This window comes from Polypterus senegalus, chromosome 10 (genome assembly GCF_016835505.1).
Source record: "Polypterus senegalus isolate Bchr_013 chromosome 10, ASM1683550v1, whole genome shotgun sequence".
Taxonomy (NCBI): domain Eukaryota; kingdom Metazoa; phylum Chordata; class Cladistia; order Polypteriformes; family Polypteridae; genus Polypterus; species Polypterus senegalus.
In genome coordinates, this window is record NC_053163.1 from 137,974,765 (window position 1) to 138,000,588 (window position 25,824).

A 25,824-nucleotide genomic window follows, 5' to 3' on the forward strand; every position below is an offset into this window, starting at 1 on the left:
AGAGGACTAATTGCAACAACATTTCTCATAAATCTCCAATTAAAATGCCTATTGGTATCTTCCATTGCCTAAACTTGTCAGTGAATTTGATGGGATTGGTGCCGAGTACAAAATGAAACAAAATTAAAAGTATACCCCACCTTCATATACATAGAGTGCCCAAAAAAAGTATTCACTCCCTTGGAAGTTTTCAAATGCTATTGCTGTACAAAACTGAATCACAACAGATTTAATCTGGCTTTATTGGCACTGATCAACAAAAAAGTACTCTTTACTGTCAAAGAGAAAACACATCTCTAAAAAGTGTTGTAAATTAATTATAAATATAAAACACAAAATGATTAGGTGACCAAGATCAAAAAGCTCAGCTAGGTCACTGGAGATCATCAAGAAGGCGGTTACCTTCATCACAACAGGCACCAAAAACTTTGTCTTACCTGAGTCTTGATGTGCTGGTCGGGCGCAGTCACCAGACTGGCGCAGCTCAGCCACAGCATGACAATGATAGAAAGGAAAAGGCAGGCTGCCAAGATCCAGCGGGGCAGTCCAGACCTTCTGGGGTGGGAAAAGAAACAAAAAAAATAGATTGGATTAGAGCAACTGGTACCATATGAAAGACAAAAGAGTAACAGCCAAGTGGAAACTTCCAAAAGGAGAAAGCAAGCAGCCTACAATTCAGATTAAGATGCAGGAGTCCCACTTGGCGAATAAATACAGTTGTGCTTGAAGGTTTGTGAACCCTTTAGAATTTTCTATATTTCTGCATAAATATGACCTTAAACATCATCAGATTTTCACTCAAGTCCTAAATGTAGATAAAGAGAAACCAGTTAAACAAATGAGACAAAAATATTATAATGATCAAATATTACATATTTGTGAGTGGCAGTTTAAAGGTGAAATTCGAGTCAGGTGTTTTCAATCAATGGGATGCCAATCAGGTGTGAGTGGGCACCTTGTGTTATTTAAAGAACAGGATCTGTCAAAGTCTGCTCTTCACAACACGTGTTTGTGGAAGTGTATCATGGCGTGAACAAAGGAGATTTCTGAGGACCTCATAAAAAGAGTTGTTGATGCTCATCAGGCTGGAAAAGGTTACAAAACCATCTCTAAAGAGTTTGGACTCCACAAATCCACAGTCAGACAGACTGTGTACAAATGGAGGAAATTCAAGACCATTGTTTTGTTACCCTCCCCAGGAGTGGTCAACCAACAAAGATCACTCCAAGAGCAAGGCGTGTAATAGTCGGCGAGGTCACAAAGGACCCCAGGGTAACTTCTAAGCAACTGAAGGCCTCTCTCACATTGGCTAACGTTCATGGTCATGAGTCCACCATCAGGCGAACACTGAACAACAATGGTGTGCAGGGTTGCAAGGAGAAAGCCACTGCTCTCCAAAAAAAAGACATTGCTGCTCATCTGTAGTTTGCTAAAGATCACGTGGACAAACCAGAAGGCTATTGGAAGAATGATTTGTGGACGGATGAGACCAAAATAGAACTTTATGGTTTAAATGAAAAGCGTTATGATTGGAGAAAGAAAAACACTGCATTCCAGCATAAGAACCTTATCCCATCTGTGAAACATGGTGGTGGTAGTATCATTGTTTGGGCCTGTTATACTGCATCTGGGCCAGGACAGCTTGCCTTCATTGATGGAACAATGAATTCTGAATTATATCAGAGAATTCTAAAGGAAAATGTCAGGACATCTGTCCATGAACTGAATCTCAAGAGAAGGTGGGTCATGCAGCAAGACAACGACCGTAAGCACACAAGTCGTTCTACCAAAGAATGGTTAAAGAAGAATAAAGTTAATGTCTTGGAATGGCCAAGTCAAAGTCTTGACCTTAATCCAATCGAAATGTTGTGGAAGGACCTGAAGCGAGCAGTTCATGTGAGGAAACCCACCAACATCCCAGAGTAGAAGCAGTTCTGTATGGAGGAATGGGCTAAAATTTCTCCAAGCTGGTGTGCAGGAATGAGCAAAAGTTACCGGAAACGTTTAGTTGCAGTTATTGCTGCAAAGGGGGGTCACACCAGATACCGAAAGCAAAGGTCACAAATAAGTAATATTCAATCATTTTCCTTAATAAATAAATGACCAAGTATAATAGTTTTGTCTCATTTGTTTAATTGGTTTCTCTTTATCTACTTTTAGGACTTGGGTGAAAATCTGATGATGTTTTAGGTCATATATATGCAGAAATATAGAAAATTCTAAAGGGTTCACAAACTTTAAAGCACCAATGTATGTGACTCGTTCCACACAAGTGAAACACCGTGCAGCTAAGGACTAAACAATATGTCATTTGAAACATAATGATGGCCCAACAAGCGTTTTGCTTTTTTTTTTTTAATAAGTAGCTTTTTCCACATAATAAATGTATTGTGGACTGTAATGTGGACTGAGTTGGGGGAATGACTACAGCCTATCCAATAAAAAAAAAATACTCTCTCATATTTCGTGCAATCAGACATGGCCTAAATCATACACGTCAGAGCGGCCACTTGATTAAGTATTCTGAAGGGGTCACAGGCTCCCTTTTATCTTGTGATCAAATATTAGTCAAAAAACACAACTTCAGCCATCTCAAAGAAGCCAGACATTACAGATTTTAAATGCTGATCTAACATCTTGAAACAAACAGCCATGAAGGCAACACCATCAACATCATGAAAGAAGAGTTAGTGGTACAACAGAAATAGAAAGTTTGTCTGTATCTGGGGTGTTGACTCTTCAGCTGTGTCCATGCAGACTGGCTTAGTGCAAATGTCTAAAAGGCGGATGCCTTGATCACCTCCAACAGCAGGGCATTCAGATGTTAAACCAGGCTTTTCCTTCTCTATTACCAAAAAAATTCAAACAAATTCTTGGCTATATGAAAGAGTTTGTGCCTGAGCTTTAAAGCTCAAGTCTTATTTGTTTCTGGGTGCTTACATTTCACAAGGGTTGTGTTCTGCACCTCATAGAGCAAATACTTTTACACATGTGCATAAATATGCTAAATCTATGCTCATATGTGTAAATATGTAGTGTAAATATTAAAAAAAAATGCATAAGAGTACATAACCATTAAATGAATACATATTATTTATTATGCCTGCTGACCAGGTATGAATGCCTCTTTGCCATTCGTCAGCCCATGGACACAAGATATTGAAAATACCGAATACTGTCACGCGTAGACCCTAATGTGTCTCAGGGTCATTACTGAGTATTTGAACCTGGACCTTTACTCCAGACAGCTCACTCCATCTCATCCCACTGAGGATGACTGCGCTGAAATGTGATGACTAAGGAAGCCACTGCTTATGTTGAGTTGCCGGTCACATTCTGGAAACCAGTCCGTGACTTGATAGTCTTTATCACAAATTGACCATTGTCCTGCGTAGCCCAGGGCCATGAAGGTAAGCATCTTTTAATGAAGACTGAATGATGTTGCAATATGGAAATCAGGTGAAATATATTCACTGCTTCACCAATAAGGCACTATATCCCATGAGGAAGAATAAGCTTCACTCTTAGTTTGGTAAGAGAATGCCAAGCTTTTCTATTAAAAATAATAAATTAAACCACACCGGGCTCACAGGCTGAACATGTGAATCATACTTTGTGAATGCTACAGGATGATTTTTATTACTCAGCCCAAGCTGGCCCAAGACATGACCTGCATGTAGATCCCTCAGGCGAAATTTCAATATTACACTTTGATCTTTTAATAACAAAATATGTCCTGAAACTGTAAAAGAATGAGCATTTTTACAAGCTCACAGGGTGTGTCTTTGAGAAGGACAGTTAAATAACTTGATCGATAAAAGTTATTAACATAAAAGCCTAACTGAGCTTGAAAGAATGCAAATTACACAATGTAAAAAATCCCTACCTAGTGCACTGACTATCTGCCCATAGCTCAATAAATTATGACATATTCATTCACAACCAAATCAACTGATCGTACAGCTGTGCTGGCGTTTTGGCATGCTAAAATGTTTCAGGATTTCTGGGCATTAAACCAGAGTGAATAGGAACAGTTAAGGAACAGCAGGAAACTGTCCACGAAGATGTAAAAAAAGTCTTATTAAGTAATACTGTAAATACTGTATGTCCTTTATTCTATTTAAGACAAGTGACTGTCAATCACAGATATTGTGTCATTAGAAAGACTGTCAACTGGTTACAGTTTGGGAATGTTCACGTACCCTGCATGTTCACAGAGTCACTGCTGTGTTCCATGAATAATAATGTAAAAAAAGTACACCCCATGGACATTTTTTACTTTTTTTAAATATTTGACCAGGCAAACAGCAGATCTTCAAGCAGTGAGTAAAGATAAAGGCAATATGCTTGAATAAAAACACAAGGAAAATTTAAGTTCTTAATAATTTTCAAAAATTTCTTCAACAAATGTAATTGACTACAGGGAAAAAGGAAAGTCCACTCTTGGCTTCAAAAAGCTGGTATTGCCTCCTTTGGCAGAAATTACTTCTTCTAGGCATTCTGCATAACTGCCATCCAGGATCTGACTAAGAGAAATTTTTGACCTCTCCTCCAAGCAAAATTCCTTCAGTTGAAAGATATTTGTGAGTTTTCTTGGATGTAATGCCCATTTCAAATCCTTCCATAACATTTCAATGGGATTCAAATCAAAGCCTGGATTAGGCCTGTCTATAACACTCCACTTTCTTCTTTTTGCAGCATTTCTTGGTGTGCTTCAGATCATTACAATATTGAAAGTCCATTTCCTGTTCAATTTCAACATTCAGAATGACGGCCTCGCATTTGCCTCAAGCACACTTTGACATGATGCAGTATTCCTAGGTGACTCTGCCCAGGCCGAAGTCAGCAAAGCAACCCCAAACCAGAGCATTTCCACCACCCTTCTTCACTGTAGGGATGAGGTTCTTCTCCTGAAACGCGGTCTTCAGTTTGAGCCAAATATATCAACTGTTACTGTGGTCAAGCAACTATGTTTAATTCATCTGTCCAACACATATTGTTCCTAAAGGCCTGGTCTTTGCTGTCTGAAAAGAACATTAGAGCAAGACTGCATTTGCCATTAAACATCTAGGCAGTGGCTTTATCCTTGCACACCTCATATGCAGGTCAAATTTCTGCAGTCTCCTATGTTGGCATATACATTCACTTTGACACCAACATTTGCAACTGTTACCTGCAGATCCCACAATAAAATGTTGGTGTTCATGAAAACTGTTTTTTTGAGTCAAATGGTCAGCTCTTAGGCTGAATTTCCAAGGCTGGCCAGACTTGGACAAATTAGCAGTCGTTTGAAATCAACAGCACTTGTAGATGATTTAACTTTAACTTGGAGATCTCTGTAAATCCCTTGCCAGACTGAAAGGTATCCACAAACTTCTTTCTGAGGCCCTTAGAGACCATTTTTGACCTTGGCATGATGACATCCTATGCATTAATTACAAGGAGAACACCAGACTTTAGGCATCTGTGGTTTAAATAAGACGGTGTCCACCTTCATACTCCCTAAGGAGGTTCTAATGATTGGCACCTAATCAGGAACACATAATTCTAATTTTATGGATACGAAGTGGTAATAAATTTAAGGGTAGACTTTTTTCCACATGACAAATCTGCATTTTTGCTAATTTAGAATATGAGAATGAATACGACATGTTAGTCTTACGTGTCATTTGTCCAGGTATATCACAATAGTCATACAGAATGACACAAAGTGTCCCCAAATGCCTTTGGACTGTGTGAGTTTTTCCCGGGCATTCTGGTTTTACGTTTGGCTAACCAGTTTGGTGCAAGTGAGTGAGTGCGAGTGTGGGTTTGAAGTGACACCCCATGCAGTATTGGCTCACCTTGCATCCTACATTACCAGAATAGACTCTGCTCCCAACCAAAGCCCATATTGATTAAACAGATTTGAACATTAATGGATGGATGTAAAACAGGTGTGTTTTGAGTGTCAACATTAGCTACCCACAAACTAATGTAACCCTACATAACCTGCTGCAGCCATTCACTGCTGAGGGCTGTACAGTGCATTACACTGCGATCACCTCTTTCGAGACCAGAATGGATGATTTGTATCCTCAGGGCTATGACCTGAATGATTTATGATTGATTTTCTATTTAGTGCTTAGGATTAATGCTTTTTGTAAGCTCAAGTGCAATGAACTTCTTACTTGGATGTCAAAACAAAGACAATGAATATAGGACCTTACATTTATTAAAACAGAGAGACCATATAAATAAGAAAAACTCATGAGCTTGGAAGCGAGAGTAGCTATCAACCTGAGTATAACTTGAATGTAAAAGCTGCCCCTTAATCTCATTGTAGTGGTCCTAATGGTAAAGGGCCACTTGTAAAAACAGAGAAGGGAAAAAAGAGGCTGCAGTGCAGGATGGTTGGCGTCTTTAATAATACTTTTGCTTTTCCTTATGAAATACCTTATCATGAAAACGCCTCCGTCTTATATCGACATTTCTCTCTGCACTTCCCTGTACATATATTTAAATATCATGAAAGCTTGTCTGCATGTTGCCATGTAATAACAGAATTATCAAACTATTTTTCAAACTCATTTAAAAAAATAGCTAGAGCTCATCCCAACTGATGCAGGGCAAAAGTTAAATTGATACAGGATACCAGTTTACCACAGGACACATTTATGTCCAAACATGTCTAATTTAGAAATTGTCCTGCTAGGTCTTGGATGTGGGAGTAATCCAGCATACGCAGAGGAAGTCATTGTGAAGATACAAAGACAATGCATATTCCCCACTGATTGGACTATGCCCCAGAATTGAACTAAATATTTAATCTTTGTGCCACCTATCAGTTCTTTTCTATTGCATTTCCAATCTCAATTTCAATATCTGCATATATCTGTACGTGTACGACAACTAATACACAAGAGAGTACAACTCTCTCAAACCTTTTAAATCCAGCTGCGGGTCGTGAAGTGCAGCAGCTCACCCAAACAGGACAGGAAAGGAGTCCATCACAGGGCCAATGCACACACATGCAGTCAACTCGCCAATCAAAATATTAAGCATGTCATTGGAGATATGAGAGGTAAATCTGATGGGCCGGAGCAAACTCCTTATATAAATAGGGAGTGCACATTGTGGAGCTCGGCCCGGACACAGACAGGCGAACAGCGATGGTTCTCCCAACACACGTTTATTATACATATTTACAACAATAAAGTGCACACACACAACCCCAGTACTTCCCCAAAGTCCAGGCCTTCCAATACACTGCCTTCCTCAGGTCCGCCTCCATTCCTCTCTTCCCAAGCTCTGTCTCTCTTCCTCCTGACTCCAGCCAACGAATGGAGGGAGGCGACCCCTTTTATACACACACGGATGTGCACCAGGAGCCTCCCGATTAGCTTCCGCCGGCACTACCCAGTGTGGCGGAAGTACTGGCTGCGCACCCTGAAGCACTCTGGGTGTCCCTGGTCATCTTCCACCCAGCACTTCCGGGTGTGGCAGAAGTGCTGAGGACCAGGGCTCTCCAGGCATTGGGGTGCCCCCTGGCGGTGACCACGGGCACCTGTAGGGTTGGGATTCTATACTCTGTTCCCGTGGTCCCCAAAGCCACCAGGGAAGTCGCCCGCTTGAGGTCTGGAGGAGGCGCAATCCCTCCTCCGGTCCTTACAGGCATCCCAGCTGGGTGCCACCCCCAGCCGCTTGCCACAACATATACATACTGTATAAACCCCACACAAACATCTACTGGGACGTAGAAAACTGGATCTGTGCCACCATTCTGTGCTCTACACTATTAAAAAATGTAACTTTTAATTCATACATAAAATTGTGAGTTTATCAGGCCCATCTATGGAATATTTTTGAACAGATGGAAGGAAATTGAAGAATCATATCGAATTGGAACAGGGATTTGTTATCTTTCTTCTATTATGTTGCAAATGTATAAGGAAATCAAAATAAGTGTCTCTTCAAAGTAAATTCTATCAGAGTAATTTTGCTCAACATCAATAGGTTTCTAGTATATAACAAGTAAATAATGGTGCCACGTTTTACCCAGACTATGTTTTGTCCAAAAACTCACATATAGTCAGACTCATATAGCATTACCCAAAGTGGTCACAATGTGTTCAGGGTTATGTCCAAAATATGGAAATCAACTGGGAAATAAAAACACAGATGTCATAATTTAGTTCCATCAAAGAACTCTATGTGTCTTGATGGCATTTGTAAGTAAAGCAACAAATGGAAACAGCCAGATCTGTGGCAACACTCAAAAAGACTAGAATGGCAGTGTTTACTGGAAAAATGTCGGGCCACACCGATCTTTTTAAAATTTGTTGACAGTGAAGGCACTTTATTGTACCAGCCAACAGTTTAATCTTGAACATCATTGAACAAAACAACAATCCACTTAGCAATCTGGGCTGAACAGAGTGGATGGCATTAAAAGCAGTATGGAGGAGAAGATGCGATACGCAGAGCTACCCAACACAAATGCTTCTGTTTGGAAATGTGACAACAGTCAGGTATTTTTTTTATCATAACATTTGTGAAGATAGTTTTGCAAGTATTCCTCTGGCTTAATGCACTTTAAAAATGTACGCAGTGCTTTTTCCAACTAAGACTTTAATATTAATATAATAAAAAATCCGGTTATTATTCCAATTGGAGTATTAATATGAAAGGCAGCTTTAGAGACTTTTCTCCTTACCTGGACATGCATCCCAGGAAGTCATGTTTGAACTGTGCATCATCAGAATGCTGCAGCATGTGTTTCAGCTTTCCAACGATCCGGGAATCCTTATCAGGCTTCTCTTGCTGTCCTGCAACAAAGATGGGATTTGTTAGAAGGAATCGGTAGGCGAGTTGTCTGATTCACAAAATTTACCAGCTGCAGCACAAATACGCTCGCAGCACATTTTGACATGCATCAACACCCCTGCACTGCATGTCATGGCACTAAAACCGAAAATCTACCTAGACTGTTTGTTCCCTAGTAACCATGGAAACAAGGGCAGCCAGAGGCAGCCTCCCAGATTATTCGTTAAATGGATGAAGTAAGGTACATGGTGGAACTTCCACTCTCATTTTAGACAAGACACATATCTCTGAGCTCTAGGAAATATTTGTAGTGCTTGCTCTTTTGGAATACAGACAACTACTAAACATTGCATTATGCAGTATTTTGAGCGTTCAAACACTATAGCAACAGATGGAAGTTGGACAGAACTGGGTATATGACTGATTTAATGAGACACAAATAGACAGAAGTACTGATAGACAGTATAAAACTAAAGCTTTCACTTCTGTTGATGTGCAGTGCAGCCATCTTGGATTTTGAGGTTGGGGTTAGGTGTGGCTCTACTAACTTTTAAGATGGAAATACAACTTGTGGGGACATACCAGTACAAACGTTCTACTTGGAACTCAGAAATTTCCATTTTCAAACTGAATGAAGCATTATGACACTTAAATCAGCTAGATGTAGTATCATCTTGTTAAGAACATCTCACATGGGTCGTCAAGGGCAATAGATTTTCCACAAGTGTTCTAAACTGTCCCGGTATGAGTGTGAATGGTGGCTGTGATGACCTGGCATCTCATCCTATCATAAGTCAGGACACAGCACTGGACCAGCTACAGTCCCCCGAAGCCCTTGAACTGGATTAACTGGGTCCAAGAATGTTGTATTACTAAGTGAAGGGGTAAGGGGCTGAAGTACAACGAAGGAACTGTAATCCAAAACACCACACAAAGACTAGAACAGACAAAATAAAAATTTGTGTTTCATCCCTATATTGCACCTCACTTTTCCCATCTTAACGATGGCTCCACTCAGGCTGATGTATCGACACAGTGGAAAATCACTATAAGTGGTGCCATCTTGGAGAAGGCCTTCATAAAAGAGAAGTTACACTCCATGTACAACTGCTTTGCTCTACTTCCTTACCCATCTAGTTGCCTTAGGTTTTTTTTGGGTCTTCTCCAGTAGCAACTGATAAATACAAATGCATTAAAAAAGTTTAACTGTGCAATAACACACAGAAAGCAAGTGCTTACTGGTCTGAGGATTCAGTGTGCTGACGTCTGCTGGAGGCCAGTCCTTTTCTGCTACATCAGACCGTGGAGCCTGAACCTCTGGAGCAGCAAATGCCATTTCTGGTTCACTCTACAATGGCAAAAAAAAAAAAGTCAGGAGAGAACTGCTGAACACAGAAACCTGGACCTCAATGGCAGAAATATTAAGACACATCCTGTGGAGGTTGGCATGGTTTTCCTGTGTCCAAGACTTTTCTTACCACATCACAAAGATACAGATTTCAGATTGAGATGTAAATCTAAGTAAGCCTGAAGTGCATGAATGTGCCCTGTAATGTTGTGACACCCCATCTAGGAATGGTTCTTACATTACACCTGCTGTCATCTGACCAGTATGGATCCAGCTCCCTGCATGACAAGTTAAAAAAATGTGCTGGTGACCATACTAAATGGTAAAACAGACAACTGTCATGGAACTAACTGGCCTTCAATCAGAATTTGATTTTCAGTTTTTAGTTTAACTGGCATTTCTAATGGGGGCCCAGTGTGAGTAGGCATGCATGTCTTACGTTAGACTGGTACCTCTTCTGGTCTGATTCCTGTATGGCACCAAGTGCTGCTGGGCTAAGCTTTGGCACTCAAATTTGAATTAGATTAAGCGGGTTTGAGAATGTTCTGTCATATAATGTTTTCATAGTTGGGGTCATATACTGTGTATAAAGTAAAACAATCAAAAGTTTTTTTTTGCAGAAAAACAATGTTGGGTATATCTGCCAACCTCTAATAACCAGCATCTGCATGTTTTCCAGTCCTCAGTAACTCTGAACTAGATCAGGTGTCTGTGAGAATGCATGAGGGTGCGCATTCATGTAAAACTATTTCCAATGCAATAGGGCTCATTGTGAATTGCAGAACATTACAGAGTGTGTATTCACTGTTGACAAAGATTGCTCATGTATGAGTGAGCATACAGGTGTTGTGCCCTGCAATAGACTGACTCCAGCCTTGTACCTGATGTTGGTCAAAATGCCTCCCATACTGCAGACTTGATTAAATCATCTAACACTAGAATCCCTGAAGCCTACGAAAAAACTTGTAATCCTGGGCCACTTTAAATTCCTTCGCACCTCTCCATCAGCGCCAAGCAGAGTGACGATGCAGTGCAGCAGTCTATTAGCTAACGAAAGCACTGTGAAGAAGCTGTCGGTTATTACTGCCTTTGTCCAAAAACAGCTCCATAAGCTTTATGACCACAGACTCGGTAAGTCTTTACCCTTGGGTTGTAATTCAAAACATAGTTTTCAACAAAAAGTTGCCAGATGTCCAAAATCGCAGTAAACCTGTTGTTTCTCACACGTTCTGCACGGGTGTCTTTGTTGTCAAAGCGCAAATGCCGCATGATAGTCTGATAGCGGTCATGGGACATCACTGCTCTTGTGAAAAGAATGGAGATAAACGCCATCAACTCAAGAGTGGGGGAGGAAAGCTCGTTGTACCACATGAACATCACTAACAAGTCAGTGCCATTTTACAGTGGTTTATGGTGATATCCACAATATCTCCTACAAAAGTTAAGCTCCCAGTAGAGCTTTTACACAGTATAAACCTACACAACGATTATCAATACTAGAAAAGCAGATACAGAGCTATGGTGCTCCATGGATTGGGAAAAGCAGCTCTGTGGTTGTGTGGCACCTCTTACTACCTGACAGCCAAAACAACTATGTGAGATTCACCATAATGATCGTCACATGCAAGAGCGAGTCCAAATTGGAAAGAAATGATGACATTTATAAATAAGACCTGGCAGCAAATAAAGCATTCTGCTTCATAAACTAGAAATACAATGAGAAAGAGGAAGAAAAAGGAAAGAAAATATCCACCTGTCTGTCTTTTACATCACTTAACCACTTAGAATGGTGAAAAGCGGAGACCACCCTTGAACTGGGCACCAGTCTATCACAGAGCTGAACCATACACCTCCACTGACAGCACAGGGTGGGAGCAGTATTAATTAGAAATTGAAAAAAAAAAAAAGATACAGTGAGGTCAAAAGCAAGGTAATCTCAAAACCAGATAGTCAGGAATCCAGATAGCAAAGCCCAGGACGTGTAACAGGAAAACAATGAAGTAAAAAGGGCAAAAGTGAGATTAGTAAAAGTAACTGGAGCCAAAACGCAGTCAGGGATAGTGGAGAGTTCAAAGCCAAATAGCTTTTCAATTAATTACACAAATAGAACGGCTAAGATTTCTTTGAATATCCAGTGACGGATTCAAACCAGAAAGTACACGACACCAACTGTGAGCACAGTGACCATGCTAAGACCCCATGATGTCACTCGCCGTACACTTCCAGTTGCCTTTACCTAGCATCTGCCAGGAAAGAAAGACACCAAAGATCACAAAATTGTGACGGCCATAACAAAAAAACAAGGTGGTGCCGCAGGAGAATATTTGTTTTTAGCAAAATGAAAAAGACATCTATTCCAAAAATAAATGTAACAAATGGATTCCTTGACCTCTAAAACAACGTCTCAATTTTTACAAGTATCATGGAAGAACTGGCATCCCAACTGGGAAGGGCCCCCGTCCTTTACCTGGAGGCCAGTATATCAGATCGTCAGGAAGAGAGGTGTGGTGTGGCATTCTCTGCCCGAGGCTGGCATGGAGGGGCACTGAGGCAGATGGTATACTGGGACTATCGTTCTGGCAGCAATGGCTGGAAATCCACTACCTGGCCAACTGGGATGGTTAGCATCTGCTTTCCCAGGCAGGAGGCCAGATAAAATAAGGGACAGTGGGAGACTGCCTCCCACCCTCATGTCACCCCAGTGCACTGGGTGGCAGCATCCCTTTTTGATGAGCCCCAGTTTGGGTGCCCGCAGGGAAGCATGGGGGTTGTGGTTCCACAGTGCTGCCCTGTAGGGTTCCCATGGGTGCTGCTGTCAGGACTCTCCAGGGAGACAATGGTTTTTCATATTACAAAGATGAACAAACACATTACTGATACTTTGCAAGCGTATAAAAAACGAAAGAAGTGTGCATTAAGGTCTTGTTTTATAACGGTAAATGAGTAAAAGATGCATTTTTGCATCAGATATACTTAAGTGTTACCAAAACTAAATATGTACTTCATAAATGACGAATGTTAATTTCTTAAAACTGCCTGTCAAGGGAAAAGGCTCATCTTTTATATGAAGTTGCCATTCGCATTTTACTAAAGCCAGCTGAAACAATTTGTCTAGTATTTCATAAAATGGCAGCCTTCCTGGATATTATGATTAAAGAGTTTTGTGCTTAAAACATCAATAGTGCGGAGAGAAAAGTGTCAATCGGTAAATTGAAATTTTGCAGAGAGGTTGAACGTTTTAACCAATTTTCCTATTAAAATTAAAGCAAATTCAAACCCTTCTCCATAGCGAATCGTGTCGAAGCTCAGGGAAAAAAATATTATCATGAAAACAATAATAAAGGAAGCAGAAAAGGACACACTACTGTGCCCTTTATATATATTTTTTTACTCTAGATCTTTCAGACTTCCCTTGTAACATTTTTTTTCTAACAGTTATAAGACTTGTACTTTCATCCCGTGGGAACTCATTAAAACAAGATCTCTGACTAGAGTTTTTAAAGAAGAATTTGATGCTGGGTTTATGCCGTCTCGCCAGGCTGGCGCTCAGTTCTTGCCTTCTCGCCACATGCCTTCACTGTGCCGCCTGAGCAAATGATGTTACCAGATGAAACTCAAAAATGGCTTTCCTCCTCATTACTAATGTGACAGGTTTAGCATTTCTTCCCATACTCAATCAAACTGGAGTCCTGCTAGGAGCAGACCACAGCTCCTATTCCTGCTTTACATAAACAAAATGAAAACAATGAAATGCTGCTACTGCTCTATATCCACATTTTACCCTTTTAGCCATTACTGACAATACACTCCGAGTGGGTGGGTAGGACTTCAGAAAGCACGTGGACTGCTATAAAAGAAGCATCCCTGAGGCCACACAACTGCTCCACACATACAAATATGGCTAAGCATCCTACGAAATAACTGAGATTTGTTCATTCACACCTACTGGGGAACTCAACCATTTGACAGGATGGATAGGATCTCTCATTCCAGGTATGAGAGTAGCAATCTTAAAAGGGAAACAAAACTTCCACTATTATGTATTGATTTTGTATTAGGTAAAGATGTACTCCCTCTGAGTTTTCCTACAAGTACACTGGCTTTCCCACATCCTGAGGAAATACAATTTAGTTCAATCGGTGTCTCTCCAGTGGACCTGCACGGAGTAAGTGAAAGTGCACTGTGACATGCTGGCTTTGTACAATACAATTTAATTTAATTTTGTATAGCTCAAAATCAAGTGTCAAAATGGGTTTTAACAGGCACTGCCTTTCGAAAGCCCCCCAGCCTTGACTCTCTAAGAAGCCAAGGAAAAACTCCCAAAAAAACCCTTGTAGGGGAACCCTTTCCAGGTAGGTTGGGCGTGGAGTGGGTGCCAAAAAAATGGGGTAAATACAATACAATCCTGCAATCCAATCCAATACTTTAATCCTGCCTTGTGCCCTGTGGTACCAAGATATTCGTCCCCTGCACACCTATAATTTTGAATTGAGTAGATTAAGAAAATGTCCCAATGAATGGGTTCTAAAGCCAGTTCAGGCTATGTTTAAGATTTTTGATCGTACAGGCTACCTCAAAGCAGAGGCACAGAAAAGGATTGCAAGTTTAGGTTTTAACAACTATGAACTGGGTCCTCACAGGCTGATACCACACAGATAATGCAGTTTATTTTTCATATCTGAACTGTGCAAATTCATGTGTGTGTAAGCAGCCCTGGAGAATTACATCTATTTCCTCATTCTCAAGTGACACCTTCATTTCAAAGAGAGGATCTCCAGGGTGAAGCACCTTCAGCATTAAGTGCTTAGTCACCGTGACAAGAGTGCAATGGGAAAAGCAAAGAGTAGAAGTGACAGGGGCCATGTGTACATGAATGGACTGAGTGTGTGTGAGTCACTATATGACAGTTACTGCCTGTGTTGACGGTCTCTATGAAGAACAACATCCATCCATCAAGCCACCTATTATCTAAAACTGCTTATCCACAGCAGGGTTTCAGTAAAGCTGGAGCCTATCCCAACAAGCACTGGGTGCAAGACAGGAACAATCCTTGGACAGGTCACCAGTCCACTGCTCTGTGAACACACACACGCCGGGTCAATATGGCAACATATAAAATTAATGTTAATGGTCCATATTAAAACCTTGTTGTATTCTTATATATTGTTAAAATCAATTACAACTTTTGATGGTTTATCTTAATTTTTTTTTTCTTCATTATTCACCCAGCTAAGCACTCACACCAGCCTTGTGGTGAGCTGGTCCAAGTGACAAGATGCAGACAGTGAGTGATCAGAGTTTGAAATAAAGTGACAAAGGTCCTTCAAAGTTACTATCAGATTTCTAGTAGGCACTGGGATCACATGTGGTCAAGAGGTTTAGCAAAACCAGGTCACTAATTAAAAAAAGGGTTAGAATGAAAACCTGCAGCCACGGTGGTCCTCCAGGACCAGAGTTGGCGACCCCCTAAATGCAAAATCAAACCTGTGTGATTTTACTGTAACGAACGAGTCATGGGCTAGCTGGAGTGAGTCACTGGGTATGTCACATTAGGCGATCGGCTTCATGGGAGCATGCCACCCACTGCTTCCGACTTGTTAAGATTATGTAATTGAAGGCTATGATTGAAAATCACTGGAAGAGCTGCGTAATGTGACAGAGCCTTAAGGGACTACTGTGTGATTCTGAAGTGCCAAATGTGATGATTCCTACTGTAGATCTGAGGAACAGCTTCCCACCTGGGATCATCACACACTACAATCTCTAGAGTTTAAAAACAATGGTGTGATAAACAAAAAGCATCCAGTGAGAGGTAGTTCTGCAAGCGAAAACACCTTGCTAATGAGGGTGATCTGTGGAGAGATCAGCCAGACCAACTGATGTTAACAGAAAGGCCAGAGTACTCAAATAACAGCTCCTTAAAACATTTATACAAAAAAGAGCATCTCAAAATACAATGAAACTTCATGCAGATGGGCTGCAACAGTAAAAGATCAAGCCAAGTCGCACTCCTGCAGGCTAAGATCAGGAAGATGAAGCTACAGTAGTATGTGATCACCACAACAAGACAACTAAGAATTGGGAAAAATGGGACCTGGTCAGACTCTCTTGATTTCTGGTGTTACATGTAGATTTGGCATAAGCTATATCAATCTATGGATCTGCTGTTCACCATACATGCTGGTCGTGGTATTTTAGTGGTGAAAGGAATTATTTTTCTTAGTACATGAAGCCTTTTAATACCAAAAGTGTCTCTTCAGAATATCACAACGCACCTAAGCAAAGTTGCTGACCATCCCTTTAAGCCACTAGTCTGCCCACCTTTAAATGATTCACACTTTATGACATTGCTCATTATCCATCTCAAGTTGGTTCCACAACCATGACAATGTCTTAAGGTTACTTCACTAGCATGCACAGATTCCAGAGGAGAAGAGGTGAAATGGAAGGTGCAAAGAATAAAAGTGTGGCCAAAATATCTGTAGGAAGTCCCCATAGACCAGATCTCTAAGAACTGTTTCCAGTGTCTTGCTGAATTCAGGCCAGACTGTCCCAGTGACAACAGGAGTCCCTGCTTAGTCCTAGAAATTAGATCTAATCAACATTGATGACACAAGAAAAACTGGCCACCATGGAGCAAGCCATAATGGAGGACTAAAGAGTGACAATGCAGGAGATAGCAGACAAATTAGGAGTCTGTTCCTCATTCCAGAATGTTGACTACTAAAATGAAACAGTACTCCACCTTAAGCAAACTGGAGGTGAAGAAGAAGGAGAGACAGAGACAGACAGAGAGAGAGAGAGAGAGACAAATAAGAAGAAAAGTACTGCATTACTTGTACTTGGTGCTTTGTACTGTGCCGCTGTGGGGAAGCGAGGGAAAAGCGCTACACCCCTTGTGCCCTGGTGTCTGCTTGTATTGGGTTTGGATGGCTGGAGCACCCCTGTCAGGTCACTAACACATATATATATGGCACATGGTAGAAGTGCAATTCAGAAACAGGTCATGCATATTGGGTAGTGTTCACCTCAAACTCCAGAAAAGGGAAAAAATGTGATCTCAGTGGTTCAGACTTTGGCATGATTGTTGATGCCAGAGAGCTGGTTTGGGTGATTCTGTAACTGTTGATCTCCTGGGATTTTCTCACACACAAGTCTCTAGAGTGTACTCTTAATGGTGCAAGAAAACAAAAGAACATCCAATGAGTGCCAGTTCTGTGGACTAGAAATGCAATGTTGATGAGAGAGGTCAGGGGAGAACAGTCAAACTGGTCTGAGATGACACAAATTCTATGAAAACTCAGATAACCTCTTTGTACAACTGTGGTGAGCAGAAAAGAATCCCAGAATGCACAACACGTACTTGAGGCAGATGGGCTGCAAAAAAGGAGACCACATCCAGTTCGAATCCTGTCAGCCAAGAACAGAAAGCTGAGGCTACATTGGGCACAGGCTCACCAATACTGGACAGTTGAAGACTGGAAAAGCAGTCTGGTCTGATCAATCTTGATTTCTTCTGTGGCACACAGATGATAAAGTCAGAATTTGGATGCCAATGACATGAATCAATGTATCTAACCTATCTTGTATCAACAGTCCGGGCTAGTGGTTGTGGTGGTATAATGGTGTAGGAAACATTTTCTTGGTACACATCCGGCCCATTAATATTAATCAATCAGTGCAAGAATGCCACAGCCTATCTGAGCATTACAGCTGACCATGTGCATCCCTTCATAGCCACAATCATCTACCCATCTTCTATTGGTCATTTGCAGTATGATAATGCACCATGCCACAAAGCAAAAGTCCTCACCAAATGGTTTCATGAACATGACCATAATTTCAGTGGCATTCTCAGTCACTGGATCTGAAACCAACTTTGGGATAGAACAGGAGATTCACTGCATGAACATGCAGCTGACAAATCTGTAGAAATTGTGTGACGCAATCATGTCAACATGGCCTAGAATCTCAAAGAAATTTGTGAAATCTATGCCATTAAGAGTTCAAGCAGTTCTGAGAGACAATGGAGGCCCTACCCAGTGTTAGCATAGTGTTCTTAATAATTTGCTCAGTGAATGTAAAATGAGGTGTTTTTGTATGCATGTGGAACAACCATTACATGTACAAGTGCCTCTAGAAATTTAACAGAAAACTATCAAAGGACATATGAGGTAGAGTATCCAAGAAAATACAACCTGGAAATTTCCCAGATCAAGACGAAGAAAGCAGTGTGGTGCAGCTGCTAAGCCATCAGACACAAAAAGTCACAATGCCTTCACCTATATAATTCAACAGAACATAGACAGGCAAGTATATACAAGTCCACAACCAAGTGGTCCACCCCAATGTAGAATTTATGATCAATTGATGTAGTAGTAGGGTGTTGTACCGTGTTAGCCATAATGCGTGCAATGAGAAGTCAAGAAAAATGACACCTTTTATTGGCAAACCGAACAGATTACAATATGCAAACTTTTGAGGCAGCAATGGGCCTAAGCTGCCCCTGAAAGCTTGCATATTGTAATCTGTTCAGTTAGCCAATGAAAGGTGTCACTTTGCTTGTCTTCTCATGATTAATTGATATAATGCAAGGTTAGCTATCTGAAAAATGTCTGGAAATGGAATGGAATCTGAAATAAGAAACGGAGTCCAAACAGAAAATGTTCACTCTCCTTACATCCATGTGTGGCCATGCACCAGCCACAAACACAGCTGCTTACATATTAGTAAACCGAACATAACACATTTATCACCAACTACATAAGCAGTACATTAATGTGGCAACAAAACAAAATGTTTATGGCGTTCATACTGTGGAAACTGAAGTTTGTAAAACTTTCAAGAAAAGTGGATATGAAGTAACATACCTTCTTTAGATCATGGCTGCTTCATATCCAGTTCCACTTTTTATTCTCCCACACACAGCTTTGATTATTTTTTTAGAATGGGGCTTTGTTATTCAAGTGCATTATAATAAAACACAAAATATTCCTAAATCCACTTAATGCAATATAGGGTCAGACAGGTTGAAGTCTATCCCAGCAGCAAAGCAGGAGCCAGTCCTGCACAGGCCACTAGTCCATTGCAGATCCTCTCAGGCACACAGCCACGCACTAATCCAAATGGGGCTCCATTAGAACCACCAATTAGTATAACATACACATCTTTGGAATATGGGAGAAAAATCTGAGCACGCAGAGCAAAAAAAAAAAAATCACACAGAAACACTAGGAGAATATACAAACTTCACAAACAGCAACCACACAGCAGATTTGAACCCAGGACGCCAGATCTGTGAGGTAGCATTACTAACCACGGTGCTGCTTTGAATACATTTTGTAAAATCAAAGCATCTATAGCATCCATCATGGCCTTGAGCTGTAATATGTAAATTGTACCTGCCAGAGAGTAGCTGTTGTGATGGTGTGCCATTCAGTATATCCTGCTAAAAGCCTGGAATGGCTTATTTGGGGATTTCTTAGGTCCAACATGTGAAAACTACAGAAAATAAAACTTTTATGCAAGTAAAGAGATATCGGTTTTTACAATTTTTCACAAAACCTTAAGAGGTTAAACCTACCAAAACTACTAAAGAATATGTAATTTTGCAAGAAATACAGTATGTGCCCAACTCTGCCCCATACCTGTAAAAGGGGCTGACGACACACACATGCTAAAGTTGCTTTTGCCATTATAGTGATTATAAATTCCAGATGTATTTCAAAAGCTTGTCAATTTTAGAGGAAGGAAGTTAATAAGCTGGCAACAGACCAAAGAAAGAAAACAAATTATTTTTTTAAATTAAATTTTTACTGTGTCTAAATCCAGAGGGTACAGCTGAGAGGAATTAATATTATGCTAAATACAAGCTGCTGCCTGAAGTTTGGGAATTGTTTTCTATTAGGCTTTAAGTACTGTGCTTGTTCTTAGGCAGCCTTAACAAGCCTGAATATATTCAAAGCAAATCTGAAACAAAAGATTTAATGTTACTCGTGTTTCTTTGAACATCAATATGTTATTGAAGACCCCGCTGTGAATGCTGGACCCAATTTCATGATAATGGAAACTGACAATAGTTTATGGGGGGTTGGGATAACGAGCTGGCATCTTACTGGGATTAAACATTACTAAAATGCACATCTTACAACGCAGAACAAAGTCAGATGCAACATATTGCAGTATAACGTAAAGGCAGACTGACACGCCATGAAGGACCTAACATGCATCACAAGAGTTGTTCACATCTTGCCGCTCAACAACAAAGGAAAAATTTTTGTCTCACCTGAAATACAACCACTTTGCCATCATCAGATTGCAGGTAGAAGGTCCATGTAGAGGAGATGAAGCTCTGGGCAGAGCTCACAATTTCGCTGCACCAGTTGGACACCAAATCCATGACAGATAACAGGCTGGGCTCCTGGGCCATTGCTTCAAGCTACAAGGAAGCAGCAGGGCAAAGAGTGGAGGTGAATTGCAACATGCTCTTCTCTGACAAAAGAGGTACTTTAAATTCTAAGACCACCTACAATAACACATCAATGATGTCTCCGACCTCCATCCTCGCCAATACAGCTGTAGACTGTTTTTTAGTTGGCTTGCATACAATGAAAACTATTATTGTGTGCACTACATAAAAAAAAAATAAATAAAAACATAAATTTCCTACCCTCTGACTCCTGTTGTCTTCCTCAGTAGGTTGGCTTCGGCATCCTGTGACACAACCATCCTGTTCCTCAAATGTGCTGTATGCTTCAAGGCAAGCTGTCAAGAAGGCAGATTAAAATGAGGTTAGAAAATGTCTCAAACCCAGGTTGCATCTGTTGCTCGATTATCCTCAAACTGTTGTCTATCTGAAAGCCTATCTTTAGAATGCAAACAAAAACATTTAAACAAAGAAGCTAACAGAATTTATTTTCCAATGTGTGTCTGCTGCAAAGACTTATTTTCCAGTTGAGATATCTGCAGGTTAAATGATAAGTTTGGTGTTTTTCAAGTAAAAGTTATTTCTTCGCAATCACGGTATACATTAGTTTTCAACATGCAATTGCATTCTAAAATGAAACATCTACTCTATATATATATATATATAAAATCCTAAGCCTAAAAGTGCAACGATTTTATGTCACTTTTTTGTCACGCTTTAAATCGGGCTTATTTTAAAACCTACATATATATGTTTGGTATCATTCTTTTCAGAATTTATCAAACTTTAATGCGATATTGTTAGATTTTCAGATTCTCATTCCATTTTTAAATTATAAACTAAAAAATATCAAGAACTCACACCCCGCAAGACAAGACTTTATGCCAAGAGATTTAACCATGCCCGGGGCCAGAAATAAAAGGCAAAGAGTAGGACAGCTGCTGTACAGGCTTTTAAATGTTCGAAGCGCCACACAAGATGCAGATCACACGGCACGGCAGCAGCTGATCGAACAAAGAGGAGGTTAAAAAAAAAAAAAAATTTTCCCATTGTATCACCATTTAAAAGGGGGTTTCAGAGGAGCGACCGCGTCTGCTTGGGGTGCATTCAGCCCCCCTCTTCCTCTTCATAATGCGAGCAGCAGAAATGTGTGTAGCGCAGGCCGGGTTAGGGGGGGTCGGCAAGCGAAGCGAGCAGGGAGGAACCCACTAGTACTTTATAAACGTAAAAAGAACAATTAGCCCACTCTTTCGTTTTATAATAGAGACAACGGGTAATGGGTTCTCATTATAAAGAAAAGCCTTAAAACTTACCAGATACGTTCACTTTGCACCTTCCACATTTCTAAGGTATGTATGTGACAACAAACGTAAACCAGAAATGATATATTTCATCTCAGATTCTTAGTACTTGTTTTTACAATGTAAGGATATTTGTTTGTGCTCGCTTATCTGGGTGCAGTGGCCGTCATGGATTATAGTGGAGTTATACCGTGTGTTGTTGCTGCCTTATGTCTAATGATTGATGGGATAGGTAGGCTTCAGCTGCCCTAGACCCTCCCCTGGACAAGTGGGTTAGGAAGATGAATGATGGGAGGATTTATTATAATTAATATTACTGTCGTCGGGATAATTGCGGAGAAAAATATATGAATAGATTAAAGGATTGACGATATTGAGAAAAATTAGTATTTATAGTATGTCTATCACGGCCATTTGCCAGCGGCTCTGTATACGTTTGCCTTGTGATGGCACAGTGCTGTATCTGGGAATTGTTTCTGCTTTGCGTCGTATATTTGCTGGGATAGGCTCCAGCTACCCTGCAACTCTGCTTAGGATAAAGCAGATAAGGAAGATGGATGGATGCATGCCTTTAAAATCTTGTTTAGTTCTTGTCACTTTGATTGCACGCTATATGCACACTCAATATTCTCCCTCACAGAAGCAAATGTGTGTATTATCAATCCAGCAGCATGCAGTACCTTCAAGAGATAATTAAGTAAGTTTCCATATAGTGAAATTACACAAGCAATCATAAGTTATTACTGTCTTGCTGTGTAGAGAACTGACGCAGCAATCCGTATCTGGGCATCAACAATTCATTGCCAATATTGGCTCTTGGCAAACACTTTGAGGTAAATTTGTCCTCACGGTCATGAAAGGTGTCACAAAGGGAAGACGAGCAGCAGTAAAGTACACAGCTAGTCGCCTTTTAAAATAGTTGATTCCAACAACAATTGTTTTGCTTTTTCCCTTTTTAAAAAGATATTGTACTCTGCAATATGTGTGTAATCTCAATGGATCAATTAAAAAAAAAAATTGTTTAAAAGTAGATATGTTTGATAGGTTTGAAGGCTTTTCTTCACAGTGAAACTCCACTACCCATAAGTTAGTTCCATCACAAAACATAAAAAAGGGCTAGTTGTTTTTAAAAATGTATAAAATATGCTTCCCTTTAGAATATAATTTAATTTGGCAGACTCATATACACCATGACCGTGAAGAAATAACCAACTTGGAAAATAGCAAGCTTATCCTTTAAGTCGCAGGGTGACACAGCTTATCTGATGTGGGGTCTGAACCAGCATCTTGTCATGAGTATTAAGCTGCACAACTCTCCGGTCCTCTCCTCTCTTGAAGCAGGGATATTTGTACATGCTGATTATTTGTGGCCAGTACTCTTTGTGCTGGGGACTGAGAATGCAAGGAGTAGAGGTGGCGAAGGTGGATGAGTTTAAATACTTGGGATCAACAGTACAGATTAAAGGGGATTGAGGAAGAGAGGTGAAAAAGAGAGTGCAGGCAGGGTGGAATGGGTGGAGAAGAGTGTCAGGAGTGATTTGTGACAGACGGGTATCAGCAAGAGTGAAAAGGAAGGTCTACATGACAGTAGTATATGTTACATGGGTTGGAGATGGTGGCACTGACTAGAAAGCAGGAGACAGAGCTAGAGATAGCAGAGTTAAAGATGCTAAGATTTGTATTGGGTGTGACGAGGATGGACAAGATTAGAAATGAACACATTAGAGAGTCAGTTCAAGTTGGACGGTTGGGAGACAAAGTCAGAGAGGTGAAATTGTGTTGGTTTGGACATATGCAGAGCAGAGATGCTAAGTATATTGGGAGAAGGATGTTAAGGATAGAGCTGCCAGGTAAAAGGAAAAGAGAAAGGCCTAAGAGAAGGTTTATTAAATAATTATTCAAAATTTTTTCCTCTTACAATTCTGGGTAGCTCACTCCCAGATAATCAATCAAGGGAGGAAATGGGAGAACTCCTTGCCCATTCTGAGGCGGTGGGAGGATGGTATAGCAGGCTGCTTATTGCTTGGGCTTATCGACACATTTAGAAGACAAAAGACGCTGATGGAGAGGTGCAAAGGAATTTAAGGTGGGTCAGATTTACAAGTTTTTTTCGGAGGCTCTGGTAATTCTGGTGTTAAACTCTTTCCTACACCTGTAATGTGCTGGCTGAAACAGTTGCAATAGAGCTTCAAATGTGGGTGCAATATATTAAGTGCATCTCCATTTATGTGACATTATAATATCTAAAGATAGATGCTTGAATCCTTCCCTCTGTCAGATGGCAGATCTGGCTTAACAGGAAGCATCTTCATTATGATTAGGCGGATGCCAAAACCCATTTTATTTAGCACAGTGGGGGAACATATGTTTTAAGATTTTGTACAGATGTCATGGTTGCAGGTATTTAAGCTCTTGAAATTGTGCGTTTGCAGTCACATGCCATGCAGTATTAAAAAGGTCAGAATCACTTAAATATTATTAAATACAGAAAATTAGCGACAACATTTATGACCACCAAATGGCACAAGGAATTGCCTTGGGCAATCATAAAGAAAAACAAACCCTGGCTAGTTTAATTGGAATTACCACGCCACTAGAGGGCAGTATAGTCCATATGCAATGTATTACAGTTTCTCAATGCACTGGGAAGGTCAGTCTACCTGGTGCTGCCCAGAACACTTTGTGATATTATCCCTGTAAGTGATAACTGGCCAAGGCTCAAAAGCCCCTTCTGACATCAAGGTCAGCGAGCTTGGATTCTTGGGAGTTGTATGGTAAGCTTTCACTAAGGCTCAATTGGTAAGAGGGAAAGAACGACTGAGCAGGAGAAGATAGGTGATTAAGGAAAGTGGTCTGTGAGTAACATTTATTACAGCAGGTAAAAGGGCAAAACTGTGTTGGTTTATGTGGTTCATTACAATAATTATTCCTCCCATTATTTCGATCACCCAAATTGTGATTTGGGTTCAGGGGGTGCTCGAGTGCCCGTTTTTGGTCCACAATGTAAAAACACACTCTTCATCACTTCTTTAATTAAGCTTACACTCTAACATTGAAATCACTAAACTCATCTATAATTAATTGCATCTTCTTCTGACTTCATTCAGAGTCTTTCTCCTTTGGAAATTGACTTTTATCAAATCACAATCCTTGATTAATCCGCCAATCTTCAATCAATCAGAATGTCTGGGGTTCAGCCTAAACATCTGAGAAGAAATTCTGATATGTATGGATGTTGTGAGCATATGACTGGATGGCTTTGTATGTGGATTATGCAATATGAGCAATGTGAAGTTATTTCATGGTTGTTTTAATATCGTTTGCGGTCACAGCCGGTCACCATAAACAGCTATTCTATCAGAAACTTTGTTATCACTGTTTTACATGAAAGCGTAAAATTAAAAATAGTTTTTGTCCATCACTCACACTACATGAGGTAGGTAAGCTATAATTTTTGGCTGGAGTATTCCTATAACCTCCTTAGCGTTAGACCCGAGCATCACTCGGGCTGTAAAAACAGTGCCTATTGCATCAGTCCCTAGTCTCACTCGGGCAACAGTATTGACGCATCTCACAAAAGACCTGAGGTTTACTTGGGCTGTAAAAGTGCCAACAGCTTAAGGGCCGAGCGTTACTTGAGCAATGGCATAGATGTGTCTTGTATAAGCATCAGACGCATCTTCTCTTAGCCTAATAATGGCGTCTCATAAGAAACGACTCTCATCAGCAGTGATGACAAAGTGAATCTGACTTCAGGCTTTGAAACTGAAATGGTCAGTGAAATCTAAAATGATACTGGTAAATCCGAAAGTGATACTCGTGTCACTCGTACATGTGCAGTGTGCTGTTCATATTATTATTATCATCATACTTTCTACACTTCATATTTTGTACTTAGTGTTTTGCACTACTTTTGTGTTATGTTTGGTCTTTTGCTGTATGTC

The 25,824-nt window shown here is 40.4% G+C and overlaps 1 protein-coding gene across 1 annotated transcript in view; it reads right to left on the reverse strand.

Moving 5' to 3' along the window:
* tmem59l (transmembrane protein 59-like) overlaps nt 1–25,824 on the reverse strand; it is a 67,337-nt gene that overhangs the window by 4,758 nt on the left and 36,755 nt on the right. Inside the window, exons 3-7 of the mRNA XM_039767713.1 lie at nt 20,823–20,917; nt 20,439–20,591; nt 10,045–10,153; nt 8,696–8,807; nt 438–555 (exon numbers count right to left, since the gene is read on the reverse strand). Coding sequence (XP_039623647.1) covers nt 438–555; nt 8,696–8,807; nt 10,045–10,153; nt 20,439–20,591; nt 20,823–20,917 — 587 coding nt within the window. The remainder of the gene's footprint in view (nt 1–437; nt 556–8,695; nt 8,808–10,044; nt 10,154–20,438; nt 20,592–20,822; nt 20,918–25,824) is intronic.